Source organism: Epargyreus clarus, unplaced genomic scaffold (assembly GCF_041222505.1).
Source record: "Epargyreus clarus isolate Ecla_fem2 unplaced genomic scaffold, WU_Ecla_fem_2.2 ptg000019l, whole genome shotgun sequence".
In the NCBI taxonomy this organism is placed as follows: Eukaryota; Metazoa; Arthropoda; class Insecta; order Lepidoptera; family Hesperiidae; genus Epargyreus; species Epargyreus clarus.
The window spans coordinates 2,873,087-2,896,196 of NW_027332227.1; the positions used below are offsets into that span (position 1 = coordinate 2,873,087).

Below are 23,110 nucleotides of genomic sequence, written 5' to 3' on the forward strand. Positions count from 1 at the left end.
TGAGACTGTAGCGGTATATAATTTATATTAAATGAATTTATATTAAAAAATAACAAAATTGTATTTGTACAAAAATGAAAATTATAATTTGATGCAATGATAGATTGAAAGATTATATAAACTTATAGCAGTCAAGTGAATTTAAGCATGCCAAATTTTATTTGCGCTACAATTATATTAATTTTTAAGACCCTGGATTTCATCTAGCACCCAAGTCCATGCCAAAATGTAACAAATGAACCCAAACTCGATGGGGTTGTACTGATTACCTACTGAGTTCTCATGGCCACATTCCAGTTGGAACATCAGACCTCAAATGTTATCTAGAGTCCTTGTCGAAACAAGTAAACCAGCTTAAACTCGATAAATTTACTTTGCTTTATTACAGAGTTTCTATGGCCATCTTACAGCTTCATCATCAGATAATCTCATTACAATAATATTGCATTGTCATCCGATCTAAATGCAAAATTGCAGCTCAATCGGTTTATGGGAATTGGGGTATACATAATTACTAACTGACCCGGCAAAAATTGTGTTGCCATATAAATAAAAAAAAGTTAAGGGTATCACTAAGGGGTATGAAAAATAGATAGTAGCCGATTATCAGACCTACTGAATATGCATATCAAACTTGTTGAAAATTGGTAAAGCCGTTTCGGAGGAGTACGGTAACTAACATTGTGACACGAGAATTTTATATATACGAGTAAGATAATACATTGCAAGTTAAATAAAAGCTTCTAGTAATAAAAATGAAAAAATATTCTACGAACTGTCGTAAGTATATTATGTTGGTGACTAAACCATTTCTTCTAGAAAATAATGACAAAGGAGATGTTTCAAAATGTATGGGCTCCCGGCCACCTTTTGTACACTATACTAAAAACTGAGAAAACATGCAGAGAACAATTCGTAGGGGTTCATTTTCTTCAAATCATGTTCGTTTAATTGTTTAAAAACAATAATTTACACTTAAACTTGCAACACAACAGTCGAAAACATCATGGCGGTAGTGATTACCGTAATAATGTCATCTGTCATTCTATTTTAACTTACTATGTACATTATATACTTTTTAATATATTTTTTACGCGAATGGGCGTAGATATATAAATATTGTATTGTATGTATTGAGAAACAATACCTATATTTGATAAATATTAATTATATTTACTTTCATAAATCTTGACTTAAAACAAACATACCAAAATATGTACTTCTATACCAATTTATTTTAGTTAAAACATTTAAGTGTGTAAATAAAACAACTTTAAGAACACATTTAGATTATAATTTATTTATTCTTCACTTAGATACATTATTTATTCATTTTCAATATCTTCCCTTATCAATATTTTCATCCAATCATGTAGCAGGTTCTGTAATATCCTGTGACGAGTAATATCCCAAATATCAAACAATGGTCATAATGTGAGCGCAGCTACCTACGATTACGGTTCGTTACCCGGCGATGCAGTTGCAATAATAACTGATTATTTTGTCATCCCAAGAATGTCCTTGTCTTGCCATTGTAATTCTCTAAAAAAAGAGAAATGTAAAAAGATTAGCTTCTCTAGGTTAAAATTATTAACGATTATTTCACGATTAATACAACTAACTGATGTATATTTTACCTGATGACATTGAATCCTTGTCAACACAATCCACAGCGATCGCACGAAAATCACAAGATTCCATAAAACATAAGCTGGGTAAACAAGTAAGGTAGAATCAGTCCAAAATCGTAAGCAGCACAGAGCAAAAACATATTCAAGTTTGAAATGGAATCTTATCATCAGTACATATTTATTCAACGTTTACATTGGATTCCACTATTATATGATATGCATATATCCACTTTTACACATATCAAATTGACAACTTCTTCTTTTTTAATTTGACATGTCACTTACATCTATAAAACCAGATACTATTTAAAAGGTTATAATTATTATAAATAATTAATTCAGAAATAATGACGGGATACCCAAAACAAAAGTCAGGTTGTAAAGTACTAAGGTAACAATAACTTTACGACAAAAACAGCGAAATAAAGAATTACCGACATCCAAAGAGTATAGTAACCTATGTGTGGGGTACACATAGGATCCCTGACCGACATCGACAGTTTTGAAATTTGACATTGACAGTATTCCGCCATATTTAATATTTCAATGAGGAATGCTTATTTTAAATATTTTTTAACAGGAATACTTTAGGTTATCAAAATATATGTGTATTTTTCTTCAATTATACAAATTATTCGTGTTTTTTAGATATAGTTTACATAAGATGGCCGAAAATGAAACATCTCCTTTAAATGACAGATGGCTTCATATAGGCATGAGTAAACCTTACATTAAATTTTAGTATGTACCTTCTGTAAAACCCAATCTAGGAACTGTAGTACTTTTTCTGTAAACTACTGACGCCCATTATTAATAATCTATCTGCAATGTTTTGTTTACCAACATTTGACAATATAAATTCAGGGTGAATTTTTCAAATAGGCCTTCAGGGCCAAATCAGCAAGTATAAGGAATCATTAGAAAAACTAAAACTGCATCATCATTAGAAAAACATCATTTTTATAATACCTTTTCCATATCCGGGAATCGAACGAGTTCATTTTGAAAAAAAATATACCCTCTATATTATTCCACTATCTGATTACACTTATAAGGATCAAATTCTGGGAAGTAATAATAAATGAGAAACTAAAGGAAAAGCTTTGTGTGATCAAAGTCTTCTTGAAGGTAGTCGTGTATCTGGAGGCACGGCAATATCTCCGCCAAGTCGAGCCATAAATATAGTCACATATTATACGGTACAGAGTAATGATATTACAATTACACACTAGTGATTAGAGGTATTATAATTATATGCCCGTTATTAAACTGTTCTTGTTCAGAATGTCGCTCTCTGTTAACTCCAGCGTCGCCATGATAACATCCCGACTTGATCCCCGCTGCATCGGTGTTTGAACTGTAGTAATCAAATTAGTAACTTATTCTTTTAAAGTACTATTATAAAAATGCGATATCGTCAATATCCAAGCTTCGTATTAACGACGATAACATTCGTTTTTAAGAAAACATATTTTTCTCATATTACGTTGGCAACTAAGTTCAATTGTAAATTTTACGTGAATGACATTTTCGAGTCAAAACCGAGTGATTAGTAAGCAAAGAGATATAGAAATTCATATGTAACGTTGATAAAATAATAATTTACCAATTAATTAGGTGTCTACGGCGGGAACTTTATTGCCAATCTATTACTTTCTTATACTAAGCCGTATGTCGTGGTCATAATATCGAAGAATTAGTTGATTAACCAACTAATTCTTCGATGTTATGACTTACATAGTCCTTAAGTAATATATAAAAAATCCCAAATTCTTTGAATGTAATCACCAAAACGACGTCACTATTACGTTAAAAAGAATAATAAAAAATAACACAATGCATTTAAATAAAAGTTTTGATGATTTTTTTGTTGGAAAAGGATATTTCAAAGGACCCATTAGAAGGTATAATAAGGTTTTTTTACCTTAATAATGTATAATAATTTCATGGTAACACCACATCTTCATCGTCGACTCATTACTGTTCCGCTGCTTGGCACGGGTCCTGTCAGAATGAGAAGGATTAGGCCATAGTCCACCGCGCTGGCCAACCGCGAATTGGTAGACTTCACATACCTTTGAAAACTTTTTTTTAATGATTTCTCAGATATGCAGGTTTCCTCACGATGTTTTCCTTCGCCGTTTAAGCAAGTAATAATTAATTTCTAATACGCACATAACTTTGAAAAATCAGAGGTGCCTGGGATTTGAAACTCGGTCCCTTCACCAAGAGGCTGAGTTTCTTAACCACTAGGCTATCGCTGCTCTTACTTTACTAATTAATGACATAGAGAGAAATTAACATGGCGCATGCGCTGTTACTTAATCGTGAGTACGGATAGCACCTTATTGGAGAGCAAGTACCAGCCTCCTTAGCTCAGAGGATAGAGCAATGGTCTAACAAGCCATGGGTCGGGAATTCGATTCTCCCTAGAGGCATCTATCACGTTAGGATGCCCGTTTTTGATGTTTTTATGTGATTTTTCCCTTTTTTTTTAAATGACTATAGACATAATTTGTGGGTTTATATTAAATTGTGTGTTAAACAGAACCTTACGTGGTCATACACCCGTTTTACTGATAAAACTATCAATTTAAGATATAAGTATTATAGTAAAGTATCAATGAAATGATAGGATGCAAGTGATATGAACGCGGCCCGCACGTGGATGCAAAACTCCGTGATAGAAATAAATGATAGTTAAAAAAACTACAAAAACACGCTTTTATTGCTAATCGAACTAAAAACTAGAAAATAAAGCAATGAATCATAATGAATCGCCTCAATATAAAATAAGAATAAAATTTAATATAATATTAAAATAATAGTTCAATTCAGAGTAAAATTAAAAAATTGAGCTCAAAGATTCCGTTACATACATACATACATCTATAGTATAATATTATAAAGAGTAAACTTTGTTTGATTGTAATGAATAGGCTCAAAAACTACTGGACTGATTTTAATAAATATAGTTCAAAAAACTAAAAAACACGCTTTTATGATAAAATCAACTAAAAAGTGGAAAATAATTTTCCACAATTATACAATTTACTGTTCCTTAATTGATTCCTAGATTGAAAATTATTTTCTACTTTTTAGCTGATTTTATCATATAAGCGTGTTTTTTACGGAGCGTGTTTTTAGTTTTTTGAACTATATTTTTTTTATTAATTTTTAGTATTTGTTGTTATAGCTACCATCATTATGCATTGTCTGTAAAAAATTTCAAGTGTCTATCTATTACGGTTTAAGAGATAAAGCCCTGTGACTCACGAACAGACAGCCGAGGGTTTCGTTTTATCCTTTGAGTACGGAATCCTAAAAATCATTATACAAGATGGCATTATAGATATGTTTCAGTACATTTGAGTTATAGGGAAATAACGTTATTATTTTTCAAAACTAAAAATCAATCTAGTAACTTTGCCTGAACTCTCCATAAGACGCTTTCTCTCGCCTCGAAAATCGTTAATCGTAAAAAGTTTGCCGGGTCAGCTAGTACAATATAAAAGCGTGTTAAAAATGCCCTAAGGGCTACACAGTATCGCGCATGCGCTTTAGCTATAGATTACACCCAGTAGGAGTTTTCGAGGTTTAAAGCAACAGCCTCCATAGCTCAGAGGACAGAGCAATGGTCTAACAAGCCATGGGTCGGGAGTTCGATTCTCTCTGGAGGCATCTCGACATAGTTGCTATTTATTTTTTTTCACTTTACTCTTTTTAAATGTACTATAGACTTTTAATACAAAACAAATACATTTTTTTGTAAAAAAGTAAAAACTCATACTAAGGGTACTGATTTCCTTAATAGGACCTTTGTAATATCTTTTTTTTCAACAAAAAAAAACATCAAAGTCGGTTCATAAACGACGAAGTTATCCGCGAACAAACATAAAAAACATATATACGATCGAATTGAGAAACCTCCTCCTTTTTTGAAGTTGGCTAATAGACTTTTATTTAAATGCATTGTGTTATTATTTTCCATTATTCTTTTAATCGTAGTAGTGACGTAATTTTGGTAATTTCATTCAAAGAATTTTACTAATTATAATACTTATCTTAAATATTTTTATTTATTTATCAAGCAAATAAGTACGAGATTCCGTGGCTATTATTAATTTAATATAGATTACCTTTGTTGTTTTAAATCTAAATATATATAACTCAAAGGTGACTGACTGACATAGTGATCTATCAACGCACAGCCCAAACCACTGGACGGATCGGGCTGAAATTTGGCATGCAGATATTATTACGCAGGCATCCGCTAAGAAAGGATTTTGATCAATTCTACCCCCAAGGGGATAAAATAGGGGATGAAAGTTTGTATAAATCTTCTTAGTTAATAATATTACTTCATAACGCGAGCGAAGCCGCGGGCAAAAGCTGGTAACCTATATAGATGATGATGATTCAATTTACATTGACAGTACGGCTTTCTCCTTAATACATGTGATTTTCCTTTTTTTGTTTTAATTATTTTTACGAGTACATTAAATTACCGTAACGCTTATGTAATTACCATTCTAGTATATAGCATTAGACTGCTATTATTCACACCTTAAATAGTCTTCGTATAAAGCAGAGTCACTAGGTCCGAAAATGGTCAATATGAATAGCAAATGTAATCAACTCATTTTGATTAAATATCATACTTTATTCAATATTTAAATAGATTTTTTAAGCTGACAGCTAACCATAATTTCAGATATTATTATATTGTAGAACTATACCAGGCTTTCTGAACATGGTAAGAACTTAAATTTCAAGGTAGAGTCAGTGTGATTCAGCAAAGGATTTACTACGGTAATAACCATTTTTATATGGAATTGGTCTCAGGTGCTCTCGAACCATCAGATGGACTGCGAAAGCGTTATATGTTAATCATTAAGGAAAACTGAACAATTTTCCTGAAAAAGTTAATTAGGTTACAAATAAAACTATTTATAACCTAATTACCTTTTGCAACTGTAAATAACTACAATTTTGAAGGTGGCAGAACTCTTTGTGGTTCGACTCCGGCGGCACTACCGCAACACCTATTTCTGCTTAATAACAGCAGTGTGTAGCGCTGCTGTATTCCGTTTTTAAGGGTGCGGTAAGGGAGACATACTTTTCCGAGGCGTCCAGCTTAGTCCTCAGGGGTAGCGGCGCATTTGTGGCCGACCTCAGGTAGGAATATCTAATCCTATCTGGGGTTGATTACAGATGTCCATGGGCGGCTCTAGCCACTTACGATCAGGTGGACTGCATGCTCGTCTGTTAGTCCTATATTATAAAAAAAATACAACTGCAACTCTAAATAACTATTTACTCACATATAAGATCTATGTAAATACACCTGTAATGACGGGTCACAAATAATTGTGTTTATGCATCACGTGTGTGAAGGTGCTAGTACCGTCTGTGGTTCGACTTCGGCGGCACCACCGCTACACCTATTTCTGCCTCATAACAACAGTGTTAAATGATGCTGTGTTCTGGTTTGAAGGGTGTGGTAAGGGAGACATACTTTTAAGAGGCGTTCCAGCTTAGTCCTCAGGGGTAGCGCATCTGTGTTGATGGTCGCCTCATAATTAAATCCGGTATCCATATTCTTGCATCGAAACGCAGAACAGTACAGTTCTGATACAGTCCGCTAGTGGCGCTGATTGGAAATGTATGGGCAAATACGTCAATGAATACAAAACAATCATTTTTGTAAACACGTAAAAACTCATACTAAGGGTATTGCTTCACGCTAAAAATAGATGTCGCTGGTACATCGCCGGTCGAACCATACCTGTTTAACCACCTTTCAAAATAATCACGATCATCAAAAAGCGGACACGTGAGAGTTATACTCGAGTGAAGAGGGTTTCGTATAAATTTAACACTACTACACATGTAGGTTTTTTTATAATATAGGTAGCAGACGAGCATGCAGTCCACCTGATGGTATGTGGCCACTGCCGCCCATGGACATGGATATAGGATTAGATATTCCTACTTTAGGTCGTCCACAGACGCGCCGCTACTCCTGAGGACTAAGCTGGAACTCCTCGGAAATGTATGCCTCCCTTACCACACCCTTCAAACCAGAATACATCAGCGATTAACATTGCTGTTATGAGGCAGAAATAGGTGTGGCGTTGGTGCCGCCGGAGTCGAACCACAAAGAGTTCTACCACCTTCAAAGGTTTCCTATAATATTAAAATAAAGAACTAACTTCCGTATTTTTTTCAAAATTCCTTCCTTTGAAGGTAGGAGGTTGGTCAATGTTCGTTTCAGTTTTTGAATAATTTTAAAACTATCTATATTGTATAAATATAAAAATAACCCTACAACCTACAACGAGCCTCTCTTAACATGCCACACGGTACAGTTTGCATTTTTTATCTCGCGCCCCAAATTTCTAATTCAAAATTCACTTACATACCTTCGTCGTAGGGTCACAGGAAATCATATCCAGTAGTTTTTGAACAAATTGGTCGTAATAGACGTCGAATCGGCGCACGAGTGTAATATAAGGTTTATATATTTTCGTACGGAATCCCAAAACATCGTATCGCATCAAATGTCCGCCAACGTACTGCCTTGTTCAAATGCTCAGCTTTCACCAGGGCACACAGTCAAGTTATATGTTTTATACTTACTAATATGTGTTACTAATATGTGTTTTGCGTGGAAATTGGCGGTAAATCGATTTGTTCAGTCATGGAGGATAAGACGTATAATTAGAAACTATAAAATGATTTACAACAACAGTTTATATTAATTGTGTCAACGCAGTGAATTGTCCTGTTATGGCCGGAATATATTGCGTATTTTATGTATTGTTGGTAAGAAGCATTTTAAGTTATTTACGCTTTGATTATTTATTTATCTACTTATTACTATGTGGTACATACGCCAAATAAACTATACGATCTCTCGTTTGCTCCACTTGTGTGACGCCAGGTCCTAAGTTTCTTCTAAGTCAGTACCGTTAGTAAGAATTTTTTACGTTTTTACAAACATGACTGTTTTTGTTTACATTATTCCCATACATTTCCAATCAGTAATGATACTGTCCGCTAGGGACGCTGATTGGAAATGTATGGGCAAATACGTAAACAAATAGAAAAACAGTATTTTTTATAAAAAACGTACAAACTCATACTAAGGGTACAGTTCTTGTCCACTTACGCCCGTTATGTATCTATCCAATGTTTTTCTTACCAAACGAGAATAGACAATTTCTCCATACTGTACATTATCAAGGTTTGATTATCGCTCGGTAAACTTTAGGTATGATTATTGATGTGTTATTATTTATTAAAATTCTGCTAAGAAATTTTCATTTTTAATTACAGGCGTCAGTCCGAGGCTTTAATGTAGAAGAAAGGCAAATCCCGGTTGAGTGTGACATAACTGGAATCTGCGAAGAGGCCCCTAGAGATCAGCAAGACGCAGTCAATCAGATAATACAAGATGTAAGTATGTGTTCAATTCATTCGTTCAACGTCACAGAGTCACTATGCGAGAATAAAATATCCTTAGACTAACGTGGTGAAACGAAATTGAAGTTAACCATGGAATAAATTGACAGAGTAAAGTTATACCGGGATAGCTACTCTAGTATAAATTAAGTGTTGGTGAAATCGGCTCTTAATGATAAAAGAAGTGCACATGCAAAAATAAACCCTAATACAATTACTCAAAAATCTGTTTCCAACGTGATAAAAATCTGCTCTCCTCTCCGAGCCGGTCTGTGTGAATGGACCTTAAGGGTATAGTTCTTGTAGACTTACCCCCGTTACGTATCTATCCAATGTTTTGCTTACCAAACGAGATTTGACAATTTCTTCATACTGTACATTATCAAGGTTTGATCATCGCTCGGTAAACTTTAGGTATGATTATTGGTGGTATTATTTATTAAAATTCTGCTAAGAAATTTTCATTTTCAGTTTCAGGCGTCAGTCCAAAGCTTAGATATAGAAGGATGGCAAATCCCGGTTGAGTGTGACATAACTGGAATCTGCGAAGAGGCCCCTAGAGATCAGCAAGACGTAGTCAATAAGATAATACAAGATGTAAGTACATATTATTATTATGTATATTATTTTTTTTATTATATAGGAGTAGCAGACGAGCATGCAGTCCACCTGATGGTAAGTGGCTACTGCTGCCCATAGACATCTGTAATCAACCCCCAGATAGGATTAGATATTCCTGTCTGAGGCCGGCCGAGGCGTTCCAGCAGACTAAGCTGGAACGCCTCGGAAACGTCTGTCTCCCTTACCACACCCTTCAAAACCGAACACAGCAGCGCCTAACACTGCTGTTATTAGGTAGAAATAGGTGTGGCGGTGGTGTCGCCGGAGTCGAACCACAAAGGGTTCTACCACCACCTTCTATGTTCATATTTTTGAAGTGAAAACTTATTTAGCGGCGTTGTTGCCTTTTTATGATGAGTAAAAAATGTTAAACTCGAGAGTTTAACATTTTTTACTCATCAACTCATCCTGACGAGTCAGGATCACGTGTCCTGATCGAAACTTCATAATACGGCAAACTGAAAAGTCAAGATGTCATCCATGTCAGCGGATAAAATAGGGATTGAAACAATGATATAGTTTATAATGTATATGGATTGAAATTTATATTAAATTACTAGCTGACCCGTTTTTAAATGTTAAGGGTGAACAATCCTTATCACTTAGGGCTATGAAAAATAGAGAGTAGCCGATTCTCACTGCATATGCGTATAGAATTTGGTGAAAATTGGTAAAGCCGTTTCGGAGGAGTACGGTAACTAACATTGTGACACGAGAATTTTATATGTAAGATATTACGGTTTATGCGTACGAGATTTCTGGCAAGAGCTAAATAAAAATAAAGTGGACTTTTCAAAAGAGATTGGTAATGAAATTGAAAAATAAAGTGAACTTTTTAGAATGGATTAGTAATGAAATGTACACAATCATAATTCTTCTGTTTTTTTACAGTTACTAAAAAATAATACAACGTTACAAAGTGATGAATTGGTACCTAATAATTCACCGAGACTAAACCCTGTGGAGGACAATATAGAGCTATGTGTTTCAAGGGAGAAGGTATGACTTGGATATTTCTTTACCAGTAAACCCTAATGTTTAAGCAGTGATAGCCTAAATATTAAGAAATTCGGCCTCTTGATCGAGAGGTCCGAGGTTCGAATTCTAGGTAAGGTGATTTTTTAAAGGTATGTGAAGTCTACCAATTCCCACTTGTCGCACTCGCACAGCGCGGTGGACTATGGCCTTATCTTTCTCATTGTGAGAGGAGACCTGTGCCCAGCAGTGAGATAATGGCTTGATGATGATGATGATGATGATATTTCTGTACCAATAAATTAAAATAGTTTTTTGCTAATCCACATACTTTTAGACTATTTGATCCTGTTTCTATCACCAGACACCGAACGTGTCAGACACAGAACGTAGCAGACAAAATCATTCTTTTCAGATGTCTGCCGATCATGATACGTAAATAAATATTTTTTTGAATAACACTTTTATGTCTTTCCTTTCCTATGACCACTAACCTAATGTTATTTTTGCGACACAAATTAAAAAGTTCTATTTTCAGCTCTTCGCTCCACAAATGGTACGGGATTATAATAGAAAATGGCATAGGATAGTTAATACAGATCAGCATAAAGTACAAAAGTTTCGCATTGAACTTTGTAGGTGAGTTTGATAAGATCAATTCTGTTAATCATTTTAAAAACAATAGAATCTAATTATTTCTACTTAGTAACAGCAGTGTCAAGTACTGCTGTGTTGTTAAGGGTGTGGTAAAGTTCCGACTCGCGTAGCGGAGCGGTCACCATACCGGCTTGACACGCAGATGATCCCAGGATCGATCTCGGCCACACAGATGTCTTAATGATAAATTTAGGTAACTGCTTCTAGGTCTGGTTGTTTGTGTATTTATCTCTGTGTTTCCATAGTTATGTTTTTTTTATACCTGTGACCAACCAGAAATAGGGCTTTTATGTAGGTTTAATTTGATTGTATCTTAATTATTCTTCAACAGCAAACCTAATGAGTCTTGCTCGAATATAATATTTTTCGAAAGCGGCTACTCGGCGCGTTGTGTCCAGAAGCACATAATGCGTCAAATGCAGATTGTGAATGACAAATACGAAGTTGTTAAAATATCGTTGCCACTGCCCAGTTGCTGTTCCTGTGTTGCCAAAGTTGTGTGATACTATGACATAGTCGATATTCGGCGCGGAAGATCAATTTTAATGTATTGCGTCAAAATGAAAATAAAATTGTGTTAAAGTATATTGTTGTCTTATTGAACTCTTAAAAGACAGTATATGTGGTCAGATAACGTCGTGCATACCAGACGGTGCGGCGAGGGTCATGATTACTTAGCCACGCACAATTATTAATTAGCATTTTCTCTTTATTTACGGATGTATATATTATATAGTATGTATTTATATTGCATATATTTTGTATATTGTATTATATTTATGTGTATACATTGTATATTTATATATATACAGGGTGTCCCGTAAGTACCACGACAAACTTGGGGAGAACATAGGTGAGGGTATGACCTCTCTGGGAAAAAAAAATTACCTTAGTAAAAGTGTCACCGTTTTTGCACTATCAATTGTTTTAGATTTTTTGAGAAATTCAGCCCTCTTCATCTTCTTTCGTTAACTGCGTGTACAAATTTGGTGATGCAGTGTTTATTTTTTCTGTTTAATACTATCAGATAGTTGGTCTATCATATTGAAATGTAAATTGGTTAAAAGATGTCAAGGAACCATGAAAAAAATTGGGACATTTTTAGATTTTAATTTTTTTACTATTTTTCCCTCAACTTTGACTCGTCCTGGTGAAAAAAAAAATGTACTGGACTATAAGTGTACATTGCGCAAAAAAATATGTACAGTTAATAGAGAATTCGAAAAGGTACGACACTTACTATTTAAAGGCGAAGAAAAAAAGTTAAGGCCGTTTTTGCATGAAAGGGACTGAAACCAACTAAAACGTAATAATCGAGTTTTCATTTAAATTACGGTTTCTACCGACTCACAACGTGTCAGGCAGTACTAAATCACATTATTTCCTAGTAACACACTTAAAAATATCATTTTTAATTTGTAAAAAAACAATTAAGTAACTAACTAACAAACAAAGTAATACAATTTATTAAGTCAATTTTTACCTACTTTGAAGTGTCATTTCGAAGTGAAACTTCGTACATGTATGTAATTTGAATGACAATATCATAATTTGACATCTTGGAACAGATCTGATGATGGAGCCAGGATATGGATGGTAGATCTCTTACCAATTTAGCCCAAACTCGAGGGATTTACTAAGAAATGAACCATGCACCTGCTGGCTCCATCATCAGATCTGTTCCAAGATGTCAAATTATGATATTGTCATTCAAATTACATACATGTACGAAGTTTCACTCCGAAATGACACTTCAAAGTAGGTAAAAATTGACTTAATAAATTGTATTACTTTGTTTGTTAGTTAGTTACTTAATTGTTTTTTTACAAATTAAAAATGATATTTTTAAGTGTGTTACTAGGAAATAATGTGATTTAGTACTGCCTGACACGTTGTGAGTCGGTAGAAACCGTAATTTAAATGAAAACTCGATTATTACGTTTTAGTTGGTTTCAGTCCCTTTTATGCAAAAACGGCCTTAACTTTTTTTCTTCGCCTTTAAATAGTAAGTGTCGTACCTTTTCGAAATCTCTATTAACTGGACATATTTTTTTGCGCAATGTACACTTATAGTCCAGTACATTTTTTTTTCACCGCGACGAGTCAAAGCTGAGGGAAAAATAGTAAAAAAATTAAAATCTAAAAATGTCCCAATTTTTTTCATGGTTCCTTGACATCTTTTAACCAATTTACATTTCAATATGATAGACCAACTATCTGATAGTATTAAACAGAAAAAATAAACACTGCATCACCAAATTTGTACACGCAGTTAACGAAAGAAGTTGAAGAGGGCTGAATTTCTCAAAAAATCTAAAACAATTGATAGTGCAAAAACGGTGACACTTTTACTAAGGTAATTTTTTTTTCCCAGAGAGGTCATACCCTCACCTATGTTCTCCCCAAGTTTGTCGTGGTACTTACGGGACACCCTGTATATATATATATATATATATATATATATATATTATCTTTATGCCGCCATCGTTGTCTTTCTCACTACCCGAAGGTTGACTGGCAGAGAATGCTATATAGCATTAAGTCCGCCTTTGTGCCTTTACATTTCTGTAAGGTTCATAAAGAATAAATAAATAAATAAATAAAATTAGGACTCCGGATGCGTTCCTTTGAAGATCCTGGAGAGGACGGTCACCGGGGCTGTCTTAGTCCGTAACATTCAGTCTTTGATGGTTTCGAAGTCAACAAAAACATGAGGTCACTAAGCGGTAGTGATCACTTACCTGCAAAGTAGTTTGTAAGTAATAATTACGGGATTTTTTATCCTAAGTGTAAAAAATGAAAAATAAACAAACGTGGGTCACGAGAGCCAGTCATTCTTATGCAACTATTTACACATGTAAGATCCAAGTGATCTGACTTTTCGAAATTATGTGCGTATTAGAAATAAATTATCACAAAAAAAACGTCTCAAAGGTATGTGAAGTCTACCAATTCGCACTTGCCTAGCGCGGTGGACTATGGCCTAAATGAGAAGGATCACATTCTGAGAGGAGACCCGTGCCCAGAGTGGAGCAGCAGAAGGATTAGGCCATAGTCCACCGCGCTGGCGATGTGCGTATTGGTAGACTTCACATACCTTTATGTTTTTTTCCTAAATCTCCTTTCCTCGAGGTTTCCTCACGATCTTTTCCATCACCGTTTTAGGAAGTGATAATTAATTTCTAATTCGTATATAATTACGAAAAATCAGAGGTGCATCCTTGGGATTCGAACCTCGGTCCGCTTGATTGAGAGGCCGAGTTTCTTAACTACTAGGCTATCACTGCCTATATATTATAATACCCATATATTATAATTTATCCTTATTTACAAAATATTATATCCCTAACAATATTTATCTTCGCGCTATTTTCAAATAAGCGAATCAAAGATTTATTTCTCTTAAAATTAGCATGATAAATAATTTTATGTTTGTTACCGGAAAATTATTTTTCACTGTATGCATGTAATATTTATTTTAGCTCCATCTACTTAAATTATATGTATATATTGTATACAGGATGCCTTATATGTACCACGCCAAACTTTGTGAGAATATCTCAGAAAAAAAAACTATCGTTTGTTTTATATTTTTTTTAATCCAGCCCTCTTTATCTCCTTTCGTTAACTGCGCGTACAAATTTGGGGATGATGTCTTTATATTTTTTGTAATATACTATCAGATAGTTGGTAGTATGGTCTGCCATGACCATCATCTGATAATATTTTACAGACAAAATAAACACTGCACTGGTGGGCTGAATTAAAAAAAAATAAAACAATTGATAGTTCAAAGACGGTGACACATTTCTTAAGGTATTTTTTCTGAGAGATCTGCCCCTAATTTATTTTCTCCCCAAGTTTGTCGTGGTACTTGCGGGATACCCTGTATATTTATATATTATGTATAATATATACATGTATATAGGTACATATCGCTTCTTTGCAAGAAGAATGGCACAACTCAAAATTCATTTTGCTGTTAAAACTACAATTTAATCCCAAATATTTCCTATTTTATGTGTCCTAACAGTACTGTGGTTATATACCTACATAACTACTTATAATTTTATTTTAATTCTCATTTAAATCAAAGATTTCGAAACAAAAACATGATTTAATTTTAAACTGGCTCTCCTAGAAAATTACCTTTTTTACTTGTGCCATTATTTTTGCAAAGAAGCGATATACAAATATTTAAATATACCAAACGTAACTAAAAATCGCCTAATATAACGGTTGTGCCTCGTTCAAATACATTTTTCACACATCAAAAATGTGTTAACTTACTCTGTTACTAATAAGTATATTGCCTTAAAATTTAGTAATAAATCAATTTGGGATAGTCATGGGGGATAACGCGCGAAGGTCGTATAATCAGAAGAATAAAATGAGCTGTAACAGCTGTTGATAATGTTTTTCTAATCAAATCTGTGAATAGTCCTATCATGGCTGGAATATATCATTGCGTATTTTATGTACTGTTGGTAAGACGCATATAAAGTTATCCGCTAGTTAGTCCGCTGTGGTTTACGTACCTTAGGGTGGCATTCCACTCATTAAATATTTTTGTCCAATTTCAATGTCCAACATTTGAACAAATTTCTTTGACAGATGCCCATTCCACTTGTCTAATATGAGTATCTTTGTCCAAGATTTTTTACAATTTGCGTAGTTGAGAAAATGGAAGAAAGTGAAGCAACCGTTATTGGCGATTGTTTCTAGCTGGAAAAATCTTTGATCAAATATCGGTGTTACTAGTAAATTAGATGAATTAATCAAATTTAGGTATGTGATCAAATGTACTGTACATTGGACAAAGATATTAGACGAGTGGAATACCACCCTTGAAAGAAAAAAAAAACAAAATCCTTTCTTTTGCTCCACTTGTGTGAGACATAACTTCACATCCTGAGTTTAGTCTCAGTTTTCGTTAATTTAACTCGTTATTAAAAATCAACCTGTCCAATGTTTTGCCTATCAACGTCGTTTCATTTAAAAAAGAACTGATAGACTCATGATTAGAAACACGGCTTTTTTATCGGGTGGTCCAAAATTTGAATTCCAGACATGGCGCCGATATTTCAAATTTTATTCGTCTTAAAACTGATTATCACGCTCATAAACGGTGAAAGAAAAAAAAAATGAGTAAATCTCAGAGTTCTTTAGAAAAAAAGTTCTCAAGTGTTTTAAAATATTTGTCAAGTCATTGTGAAGTCGGTAAGACTATAGCCAAAACCCTTCCACCGAGACACTAATGAGTTGACAATGATGATCATAATTTTCGTTTTCAGTTTCAAGTGTTAGTCCGAAGCTCTGATATAAAAGGAGAGTCAGGTTCGTATAAAATCACCAACGTCTGTCAGATGTATGCATCTGCAGCGCATTTATTTCCTTTTGTCTAGTGCCAACACAATAATAAGTATTATATCCGCGCCAGTGTCTCCAAAACTTGGCGGTGGCATTGTGGTATCAATATTTTAATTATGTGTTGCAATTATCGGAATTTCTTTCGTTCTTTCATTCTTTCTTTTTTCTATATCATCTGGCTGTTTACAGGTCGATTTAGAAGACAGGAAGACAGTTTAGATATTCCGGATGAGTGTAAGGAAATTGGAATTTGTGAACAGGCTCCTAAAGATCAGGAAGATGCTGTCAATAAGATAATAGAAGATGTAAGTGTATAGGTATTTATTAATTAAGAAGGTGGTAGAACCCTTTTTGGTTCGAATTTCTGCCTCATAACAACAATGTTAAGCGCTGCTGTGTTCTGGTTTGAAGAGTGTAGTAAGGGACACATACTTTACCGAGGCGTTCCAGCTTAGTCCTCAGGGGTAGCGGTGCATCTGTGGCCGACCTCAGGTAGAAATATGTAATCCTATCTGGGGTTAATTACAGATGTACATGGGCGGCAGTAGCCACTTACCATCAGGTGGATCGCAAGCTTCGTGTGCTACTCCTATATTATAAAAAAGTTAAGGCGAAGATTACTATTGGGATAGGATGTTGAATCATAAAGATTCTATCCCAATAGTGGATTTTCATAATTTTTTTACATACATACATTATACATACATACATTACATAAATACTTGTCCTGACTGACTGATTAATTGAGCAGAGCCAAAATGGCTGACTTTATATTATTCCTTTAATAGAACAGGCAATCACTTAAGAAAGATATTTTGATATTGTACCCTCAAGAAGTTACTTCGCAATCCGTAAATTTTGAAGCAAGCGCTATAAAACTTCCTTAGCATATGGTTTTCTGGTAAGCAGTAATAAGTAATACATCTTTTTCACCGTTTTCAGCAAATGGACCATAAGAAAATAAATAGGGATTTAAATTTGTATTACTTATATTGTGTTTCAATTTATGCGTACGAGGTCGCTGGCAAAAGTTAAACGAATTAAACTTTTCAAGTGATGTTGATAGTGTACGGAATCAATTCTTCTGGCTTTTTACAGTTACTGAGCAAGAATCAGCATTTTACCAGTGATGTACTGCCACCTACGGCTTCAAGAAGAAAAGGTGCCGACGAGGACAATATGGAGCTATGCGATTCAACCGTGAGGGTATGCACATGCCAAGATTACTTTACCACTAAATTATCGTAAATAAAATAAAGGTGAGGCTCTTCAAAAAAGGTGCAAAAAGAGCTCTCATACAAAGCCGGCGATGCATTGGCGACTCCTCTGGTGTTGCAAATGTCCATAGGCGGCGTTGACTACTTTCCATCAGGTAGAACGTCTACCTAATCGTTAGGTTAAACTCCGTTAAACTATAAAAAAAAGATGGTTAGTGTCCTTTATGAGACTCTGGCGGAGCCACCGCCACACCTACTTCTGCCTAATAACAGCAGTGTAAAGCGCTGCTGTGTTCTGGTTTGAAGCGTGTGGTAAGGGAAACATGTCTTTCCGAGGTGTTCCTTGCTTAGTGCGAGCTTAGTCCTCAGGGGTAGCGCATCTGTAGCGGCTACCTCTTAGGTAGGAATATCTAATCCATCTGGGGTTGATTACAGACGTCCATGAGTGGCAGTAGCCACTCACCATAATGTGGACTGCATGCTGCATGCGTGTACTTCTGTATTAATTATATAAAAAAAAAACTCTCGGTCCTGGCTATCATTGAATAACATCAATAACCTGCCTTTGTAGGCAATTTGAAGTACCATGGTTCTGTTTACAGCTCCATGCCCCACAAATGGTCCGGGATAATAATGACAACTGGCATAGGGTACTGAATACAAATCAAAATCCAGTACAAAAGTTTCGCGTTGAAATTTGCAGGTAAGTGCGTATTGATATTATAAATTCAGTGAACCTTATTATTATATTAATAACAGCAGTGTTAGGCACTGCTGTGTTCTACTTTAAACATGTGATAAAGGAAACATATTTAATCGAGGCAATCCAATTTAGTTCTTAAGAGTAGCAACGGATCTGTGACCAACGTCAGATAGGTCTCTAATTGTATCTGAGAATAATTATAGATGTTCATGTTCGGCAGTAGCCACTTGCGATCAGCTGGGCTGCATCCTCGTTTACGTGTCCTGACGCGATATTAACATTTTTACCGACTACAAGTTTTCACTTCAAAAGTATTTTAATAATGATGATGATAATAAGGTGTAATAGATAAGGCGGCGGTCTCCGGCGTCAAACCACGAAGGGTTCTTCAAGATTAATAAATTAATTTCACTTCAACAGTAAGTCAGATGAATCTTGCTCGGGTATAATGACTCTCCAAAGCGGCTACTCGTCGCGTTGTGTCCAGAAGTACGTAATGCGTGAAATGGAGACGGTGAACGATAAAAACGAAGTTGTTAAAGCATCGTTGCCACTGCCCAGTTGCTGTTCCTGTGTCGCCAGAGTCATGTGATACTAACATAAAGTAGTTATCCCGCTCGAAGGATCAATTTCAATGTGTTGCGTTGATATAAAAATAAAATTGTGTTGAAATATATACTTGTCTTATTTAACTTAAAAGACAATTGTTTTGTTAGAAAAGAAATTATGTCTAAAGATAAATAAATAAAAAAGTTTTTTTTTTATTTTTTGTTCTAAATAAGTACATATAGAGGTGGAGTGGCAATATTGTTTATACATTTATGTACTGTACAGTGTATACGGCATATTTAAATTGGTTATAAGTATTGTGTGTAATGTACGGAGAAATAATAAAAGTAGTTATCAATGTTAAAATATGTATTCAGCAGTGTTAGGCGCTGCTGTGTTCCGTTTTGAAGGGTCAAAACCAAAATCAAAAATATCTATTTCTTTAACAATAACGGTGTGGTAAGGGAGATAGACATTTCCGAGGCGTTCCAGCTTAGTCCTCAGGGGTAGCGGCGCATCTGTGCCTGACCTCAGTTACTAATATCTAATCCTATCTGGGGTTGATTACAGATGTCCATGGGCGGCAGTAGCCACTTACCATCAGGTGGACTGCATGCTCGTCTGCTACTCTTATATGTAAAAAATGTATGTATGAGGGTAGGTGTATACCCCACACCCTTCAAACCATAACATAACAGCACTTATAGGCTCCACAGAATATCAGCGTTGCAGGTGACTGCGGTCACCTGCAACACTTTTTCAGCTAAAAATGTTATAATATTTTTTGTTTTTTTCTTATGCTAGTTGTTTTATTGTATATTTTGCCGAATAAATTATTTCTCTTTCTTTCTTATAACTGCTGTTATCAAGAGAGAAATGGGTGTAGCGGTGGTGCCGCCGGAGTCAAACCATATAGGGTTCTACCACCTTAAAAACATTTATTTGACAGTACTCGATGTTCTTCCGAACGCTGAGTAATTTTAATACAATCACATTGTAACTCGTAACAATGAGGAAAACCCAAATAATCGGGGAAAAACGTGTGAATTAACTCCGACAAAAGATGTACTTACCGTTTGAGTTTCGTGAATACAAACTATGTAGATGGAAAATTATAACCCAGAAGAGCTGTGTCGGCGATTTCGTTTGCGTGGATTCCTAATATGATGTTGATTATTGAACACCACCTATCAGAGGTGGTAAAACTATCTGTGGTGCGACTCAGACATATATTTCTCCCTAATAAGGGCCGGGTTCAATGCTGCAGTGTTCTGTTTAAAGGGTGTGTTAAGAGAATCATACGTTTAAGTATGAAGCATTCCAGTGTAGTCTTCCGTGGTAGCGGCGCATCCGAGCCCGAGCTCAGGCAAGAATCTAATCTTATCTGGGGTTGATTACAGATGTCCATGGACGGCAGTAGCCACTTACCTTCAGGTGGACTGTATGCTAGTCTGCTACTCCTATATTATAAAAAAAATTGTTGCAGTGATCGCATTCACGATGTACAAATGTATTCAATGATATAAATACAAATCCTAATTTTACCAGTTGGGGATGGCAACCCTATAACCACCGTTTCAATTTTTATGTTCCATATTCTGTAGTATTAAAATATATCGAATAGGTATGGTATATATGGCTAACAAAGAGAGAGAGTAAAACAAGTTCTTGATATAAATAAACACGAGAATAAAAACTTCGCATACTTTCACTCCGTTGCGCTTAACCGGCCTTGCCAAGCTTAACTGGTAAGTAAGGCGCTCGTGTCGAGACTATTGTCTTTCTGCTTGAAATTGAAGCAAGTGTTCCGCTAATAATTGGCCAAACGCAAGTCGAACTCGCACACTGAGGGTTCCGTACCACCCAAAATGTTCACATGGTTTTATGTGAAAATTTGAACTGTATAATTACAAGTTATTACCACGCTTTTATTAGCTTGGCCTGTATGTATGTATGTAACGGAATTGTACTCGATTTGTACCCACTTTGAACGGTCCAATTAATGTAGAATTTTTAACAATTATCAAAAACCGATGACAATACACGATTTAAATAATTTTATCCCATTCACGTTATCAGGATCATCAGGAATCAGGATCAGGATCAACGATTTTCCTTGTGCACTTTTAGCGTGGTTTTTAGTTTTTAAAATATAATTATTTTATTTTTAGGATTTGTGGTTATAGCGGCAACCCTTATAGTTATGTACATACTCTGTAAAAATGAATAAATTTGATACGGAGCCCTAGCCCCCCCGGTAAAGAGTTGTGCAGGTTTTTAGCCTAAGGCTGACCGCCCATTCTTTCACTTATGTACTTTTACTTGTGTACTTGTGTTAAGAGTTCCGTATCCAAAATGTAAAAACACTTTATTACAACGCCTCCATCGTCTCCGTCTGTCAAACATACTAAAAAAATAAAAGGGGCTCTCTTTAAAAGAAACTACTATTATTTTATATTTTTCGCATTAACTGTTGAACCTGTTGAAGGAAGAGAGACAAAAAAATCACAAAGAGAAAGAAATGGTGGTACGATACCCTCCGAATATATGCGAGTTAGAATAGTACTCCAAATAATTCATCACGCTAGACATAAGCCTCTCCCTATCCCGTAATTGGCGGCATTCCAAGCAATCGTACGCCTATGAATCCATAGGTTTCCTACTAATTGCTTTATTACATCACATAGACACCACCATCACACATCATATTTAAAACGCAACATTTGATTTTACATAATTTATAAGTAGTTCTTAGCTATGTTTAAAAAAAATGAGCTACTGAGCAAAATAATATAGCTATTACTATTTCACATTTACGATCTACATACGCCGCGGCGCTATGCAATTACCTACGTGAGTTTATAAATACTGAATGGTCTAATCAAAGTTTAATACCTATTATGTGTGAGACACACGTTTTTCTTACAATTATGATGTTATCAATTTAATGGATGGCCCGACAACCTCGTGAATACCTACAATGCATGATAGCTGTTCAATTATGATTTTACTGCATAAAACTGTGTTTATTTATATTTTATATTTTTATAATATAGGAGTAGTATACGAGCATGCATCCTGAAGGTATGTGGCTACTGGCGGCAGTATGGACATCTGTAATCAACCCAGATAATATTGTAATCCTACCTGAGGTTGATCACATATGCGCCACTATTCCTAAGTTGGAATGCCTCGGAAAAATATATCTCCTTTACCACACCTTTCAAACCAGAATAAAGCAGCGGTTATCAATGTCGTAATTAGGCAGAAATAGGTGTGCCACCGGAGACGACACACAGAGACCACCTAAACATTTTTAAAGCAAACATAATTATCCAGTTCGTACCAATAGGTAGGTAATTTTTGGCTTCCATTTTGCAAAATTGCGTTCTACGTCAAACGCGGGCTCTATTACCTAGATACAAAATAATGCACAAAATAATGTTATTTTGGTACTCTTTTTTGGTATATAGGTATTTATATCTTTCGTAACGTAATCGCGCAGAAACATGCAGTGCCTGTCAAATCATTATATAGAAAAATATGTTTTGTTTTATTTTTTTTAGTATTGCAATTTGCTTAATAGTAATAAACCTTATTTCCTTCTCTGAATTTGTCTGACACCACATGCTTAAGTAATACCTGTAGATATAAATTAACCTTACCTATACTTACTTCTTTAATTGCACTTCGAATAATTATAGTTTAAAAACTAAAAACCACGCTAAATCGTTAATCCTCATTCCTGACGATTCTGATGAGGAGAATGGGAGAAAATTCGAAAATTAAAATCGTGTATTGTCATCGGTTGTTGATAATTGTTCAAAATTTTAAATTGATCGGACCTTTCAAAGTGGGTAAAAATCGAGTTCAAAGATTCAGTTACATACATAAATACATACATACATACATATAGCCCA

The 23,110-nt window shown here is 35.0% G+C and overlaps 1 protein-coding gene and 1 non-coding gene across 2 annotated transcripts; both read left to right on the top strand.

The window, feature by feature from the left end:
• Positions 1 to 5,239: 5,239 nt before the first annotated feature.
• TRNAV-AAC (transfer RNA valine (anticodon AAC)) lies at positions 5,240 to 5,312 on the top strand. Its single transcript has one exon. It is a non-coding gene; the product is annotated as a tRNA-Val (tRNA).
• Positions 5,313 to 8,290: 2,978 nt separating this feature from the next.
• On the top strand, positions 8,291 to 19,271 carry LOC140750279 (uncharacterized). The gene is made up of 9 exons (XM_073083724.1): positions 8,291 to 8,314; positions 8,973 to 9,092; positions 9,570 to 9,695; positions 10,611 to 10,718; positions 16,646 to 16,688; positions 16,911 to 17,026; positions 17,820 to 17,927; positions 18,541 to 18,641; positions 19,062 to 19,271. Exons 1-9 carry the CDS (start codon positions 8,291 to 8,293, stop codon positions 19,231 to 19,233), a joined length of 918 nt encoding a protein of 305 aa, XP_072939825.1. The 3' UTR covers positions 19,234 to 19,271.
• Positions 19,272 to 23,110: the final 3,839 nt, after the last annotated feature.

What these genes read in the sequence shown, in the direction of transcription:
- LOC140750279 (XM_073083724.1), top strand. Translation starts at nt 8,291, where the DNA reads ATGTGTTTTGCGTGGAAATTGGCG. An exon ending in TCAATAAGATAATACAAGAT is followed by an intron (nt 9,696 to 10,610) that starts GTAAGTACATAT and finishes GTTTTTTTACAG; the next exon opens with TTACTAAAAAATAATACAAC. An exon ending in TATGTGTTTCAAGGGAGAAG is followed by an intron (nt 10,719 to 16,645) that starts GTATGACTTGGA and finishes TTTCGTTTTCAG; the next exon opens with TTTCAAGTGTTAGTCCGAAG.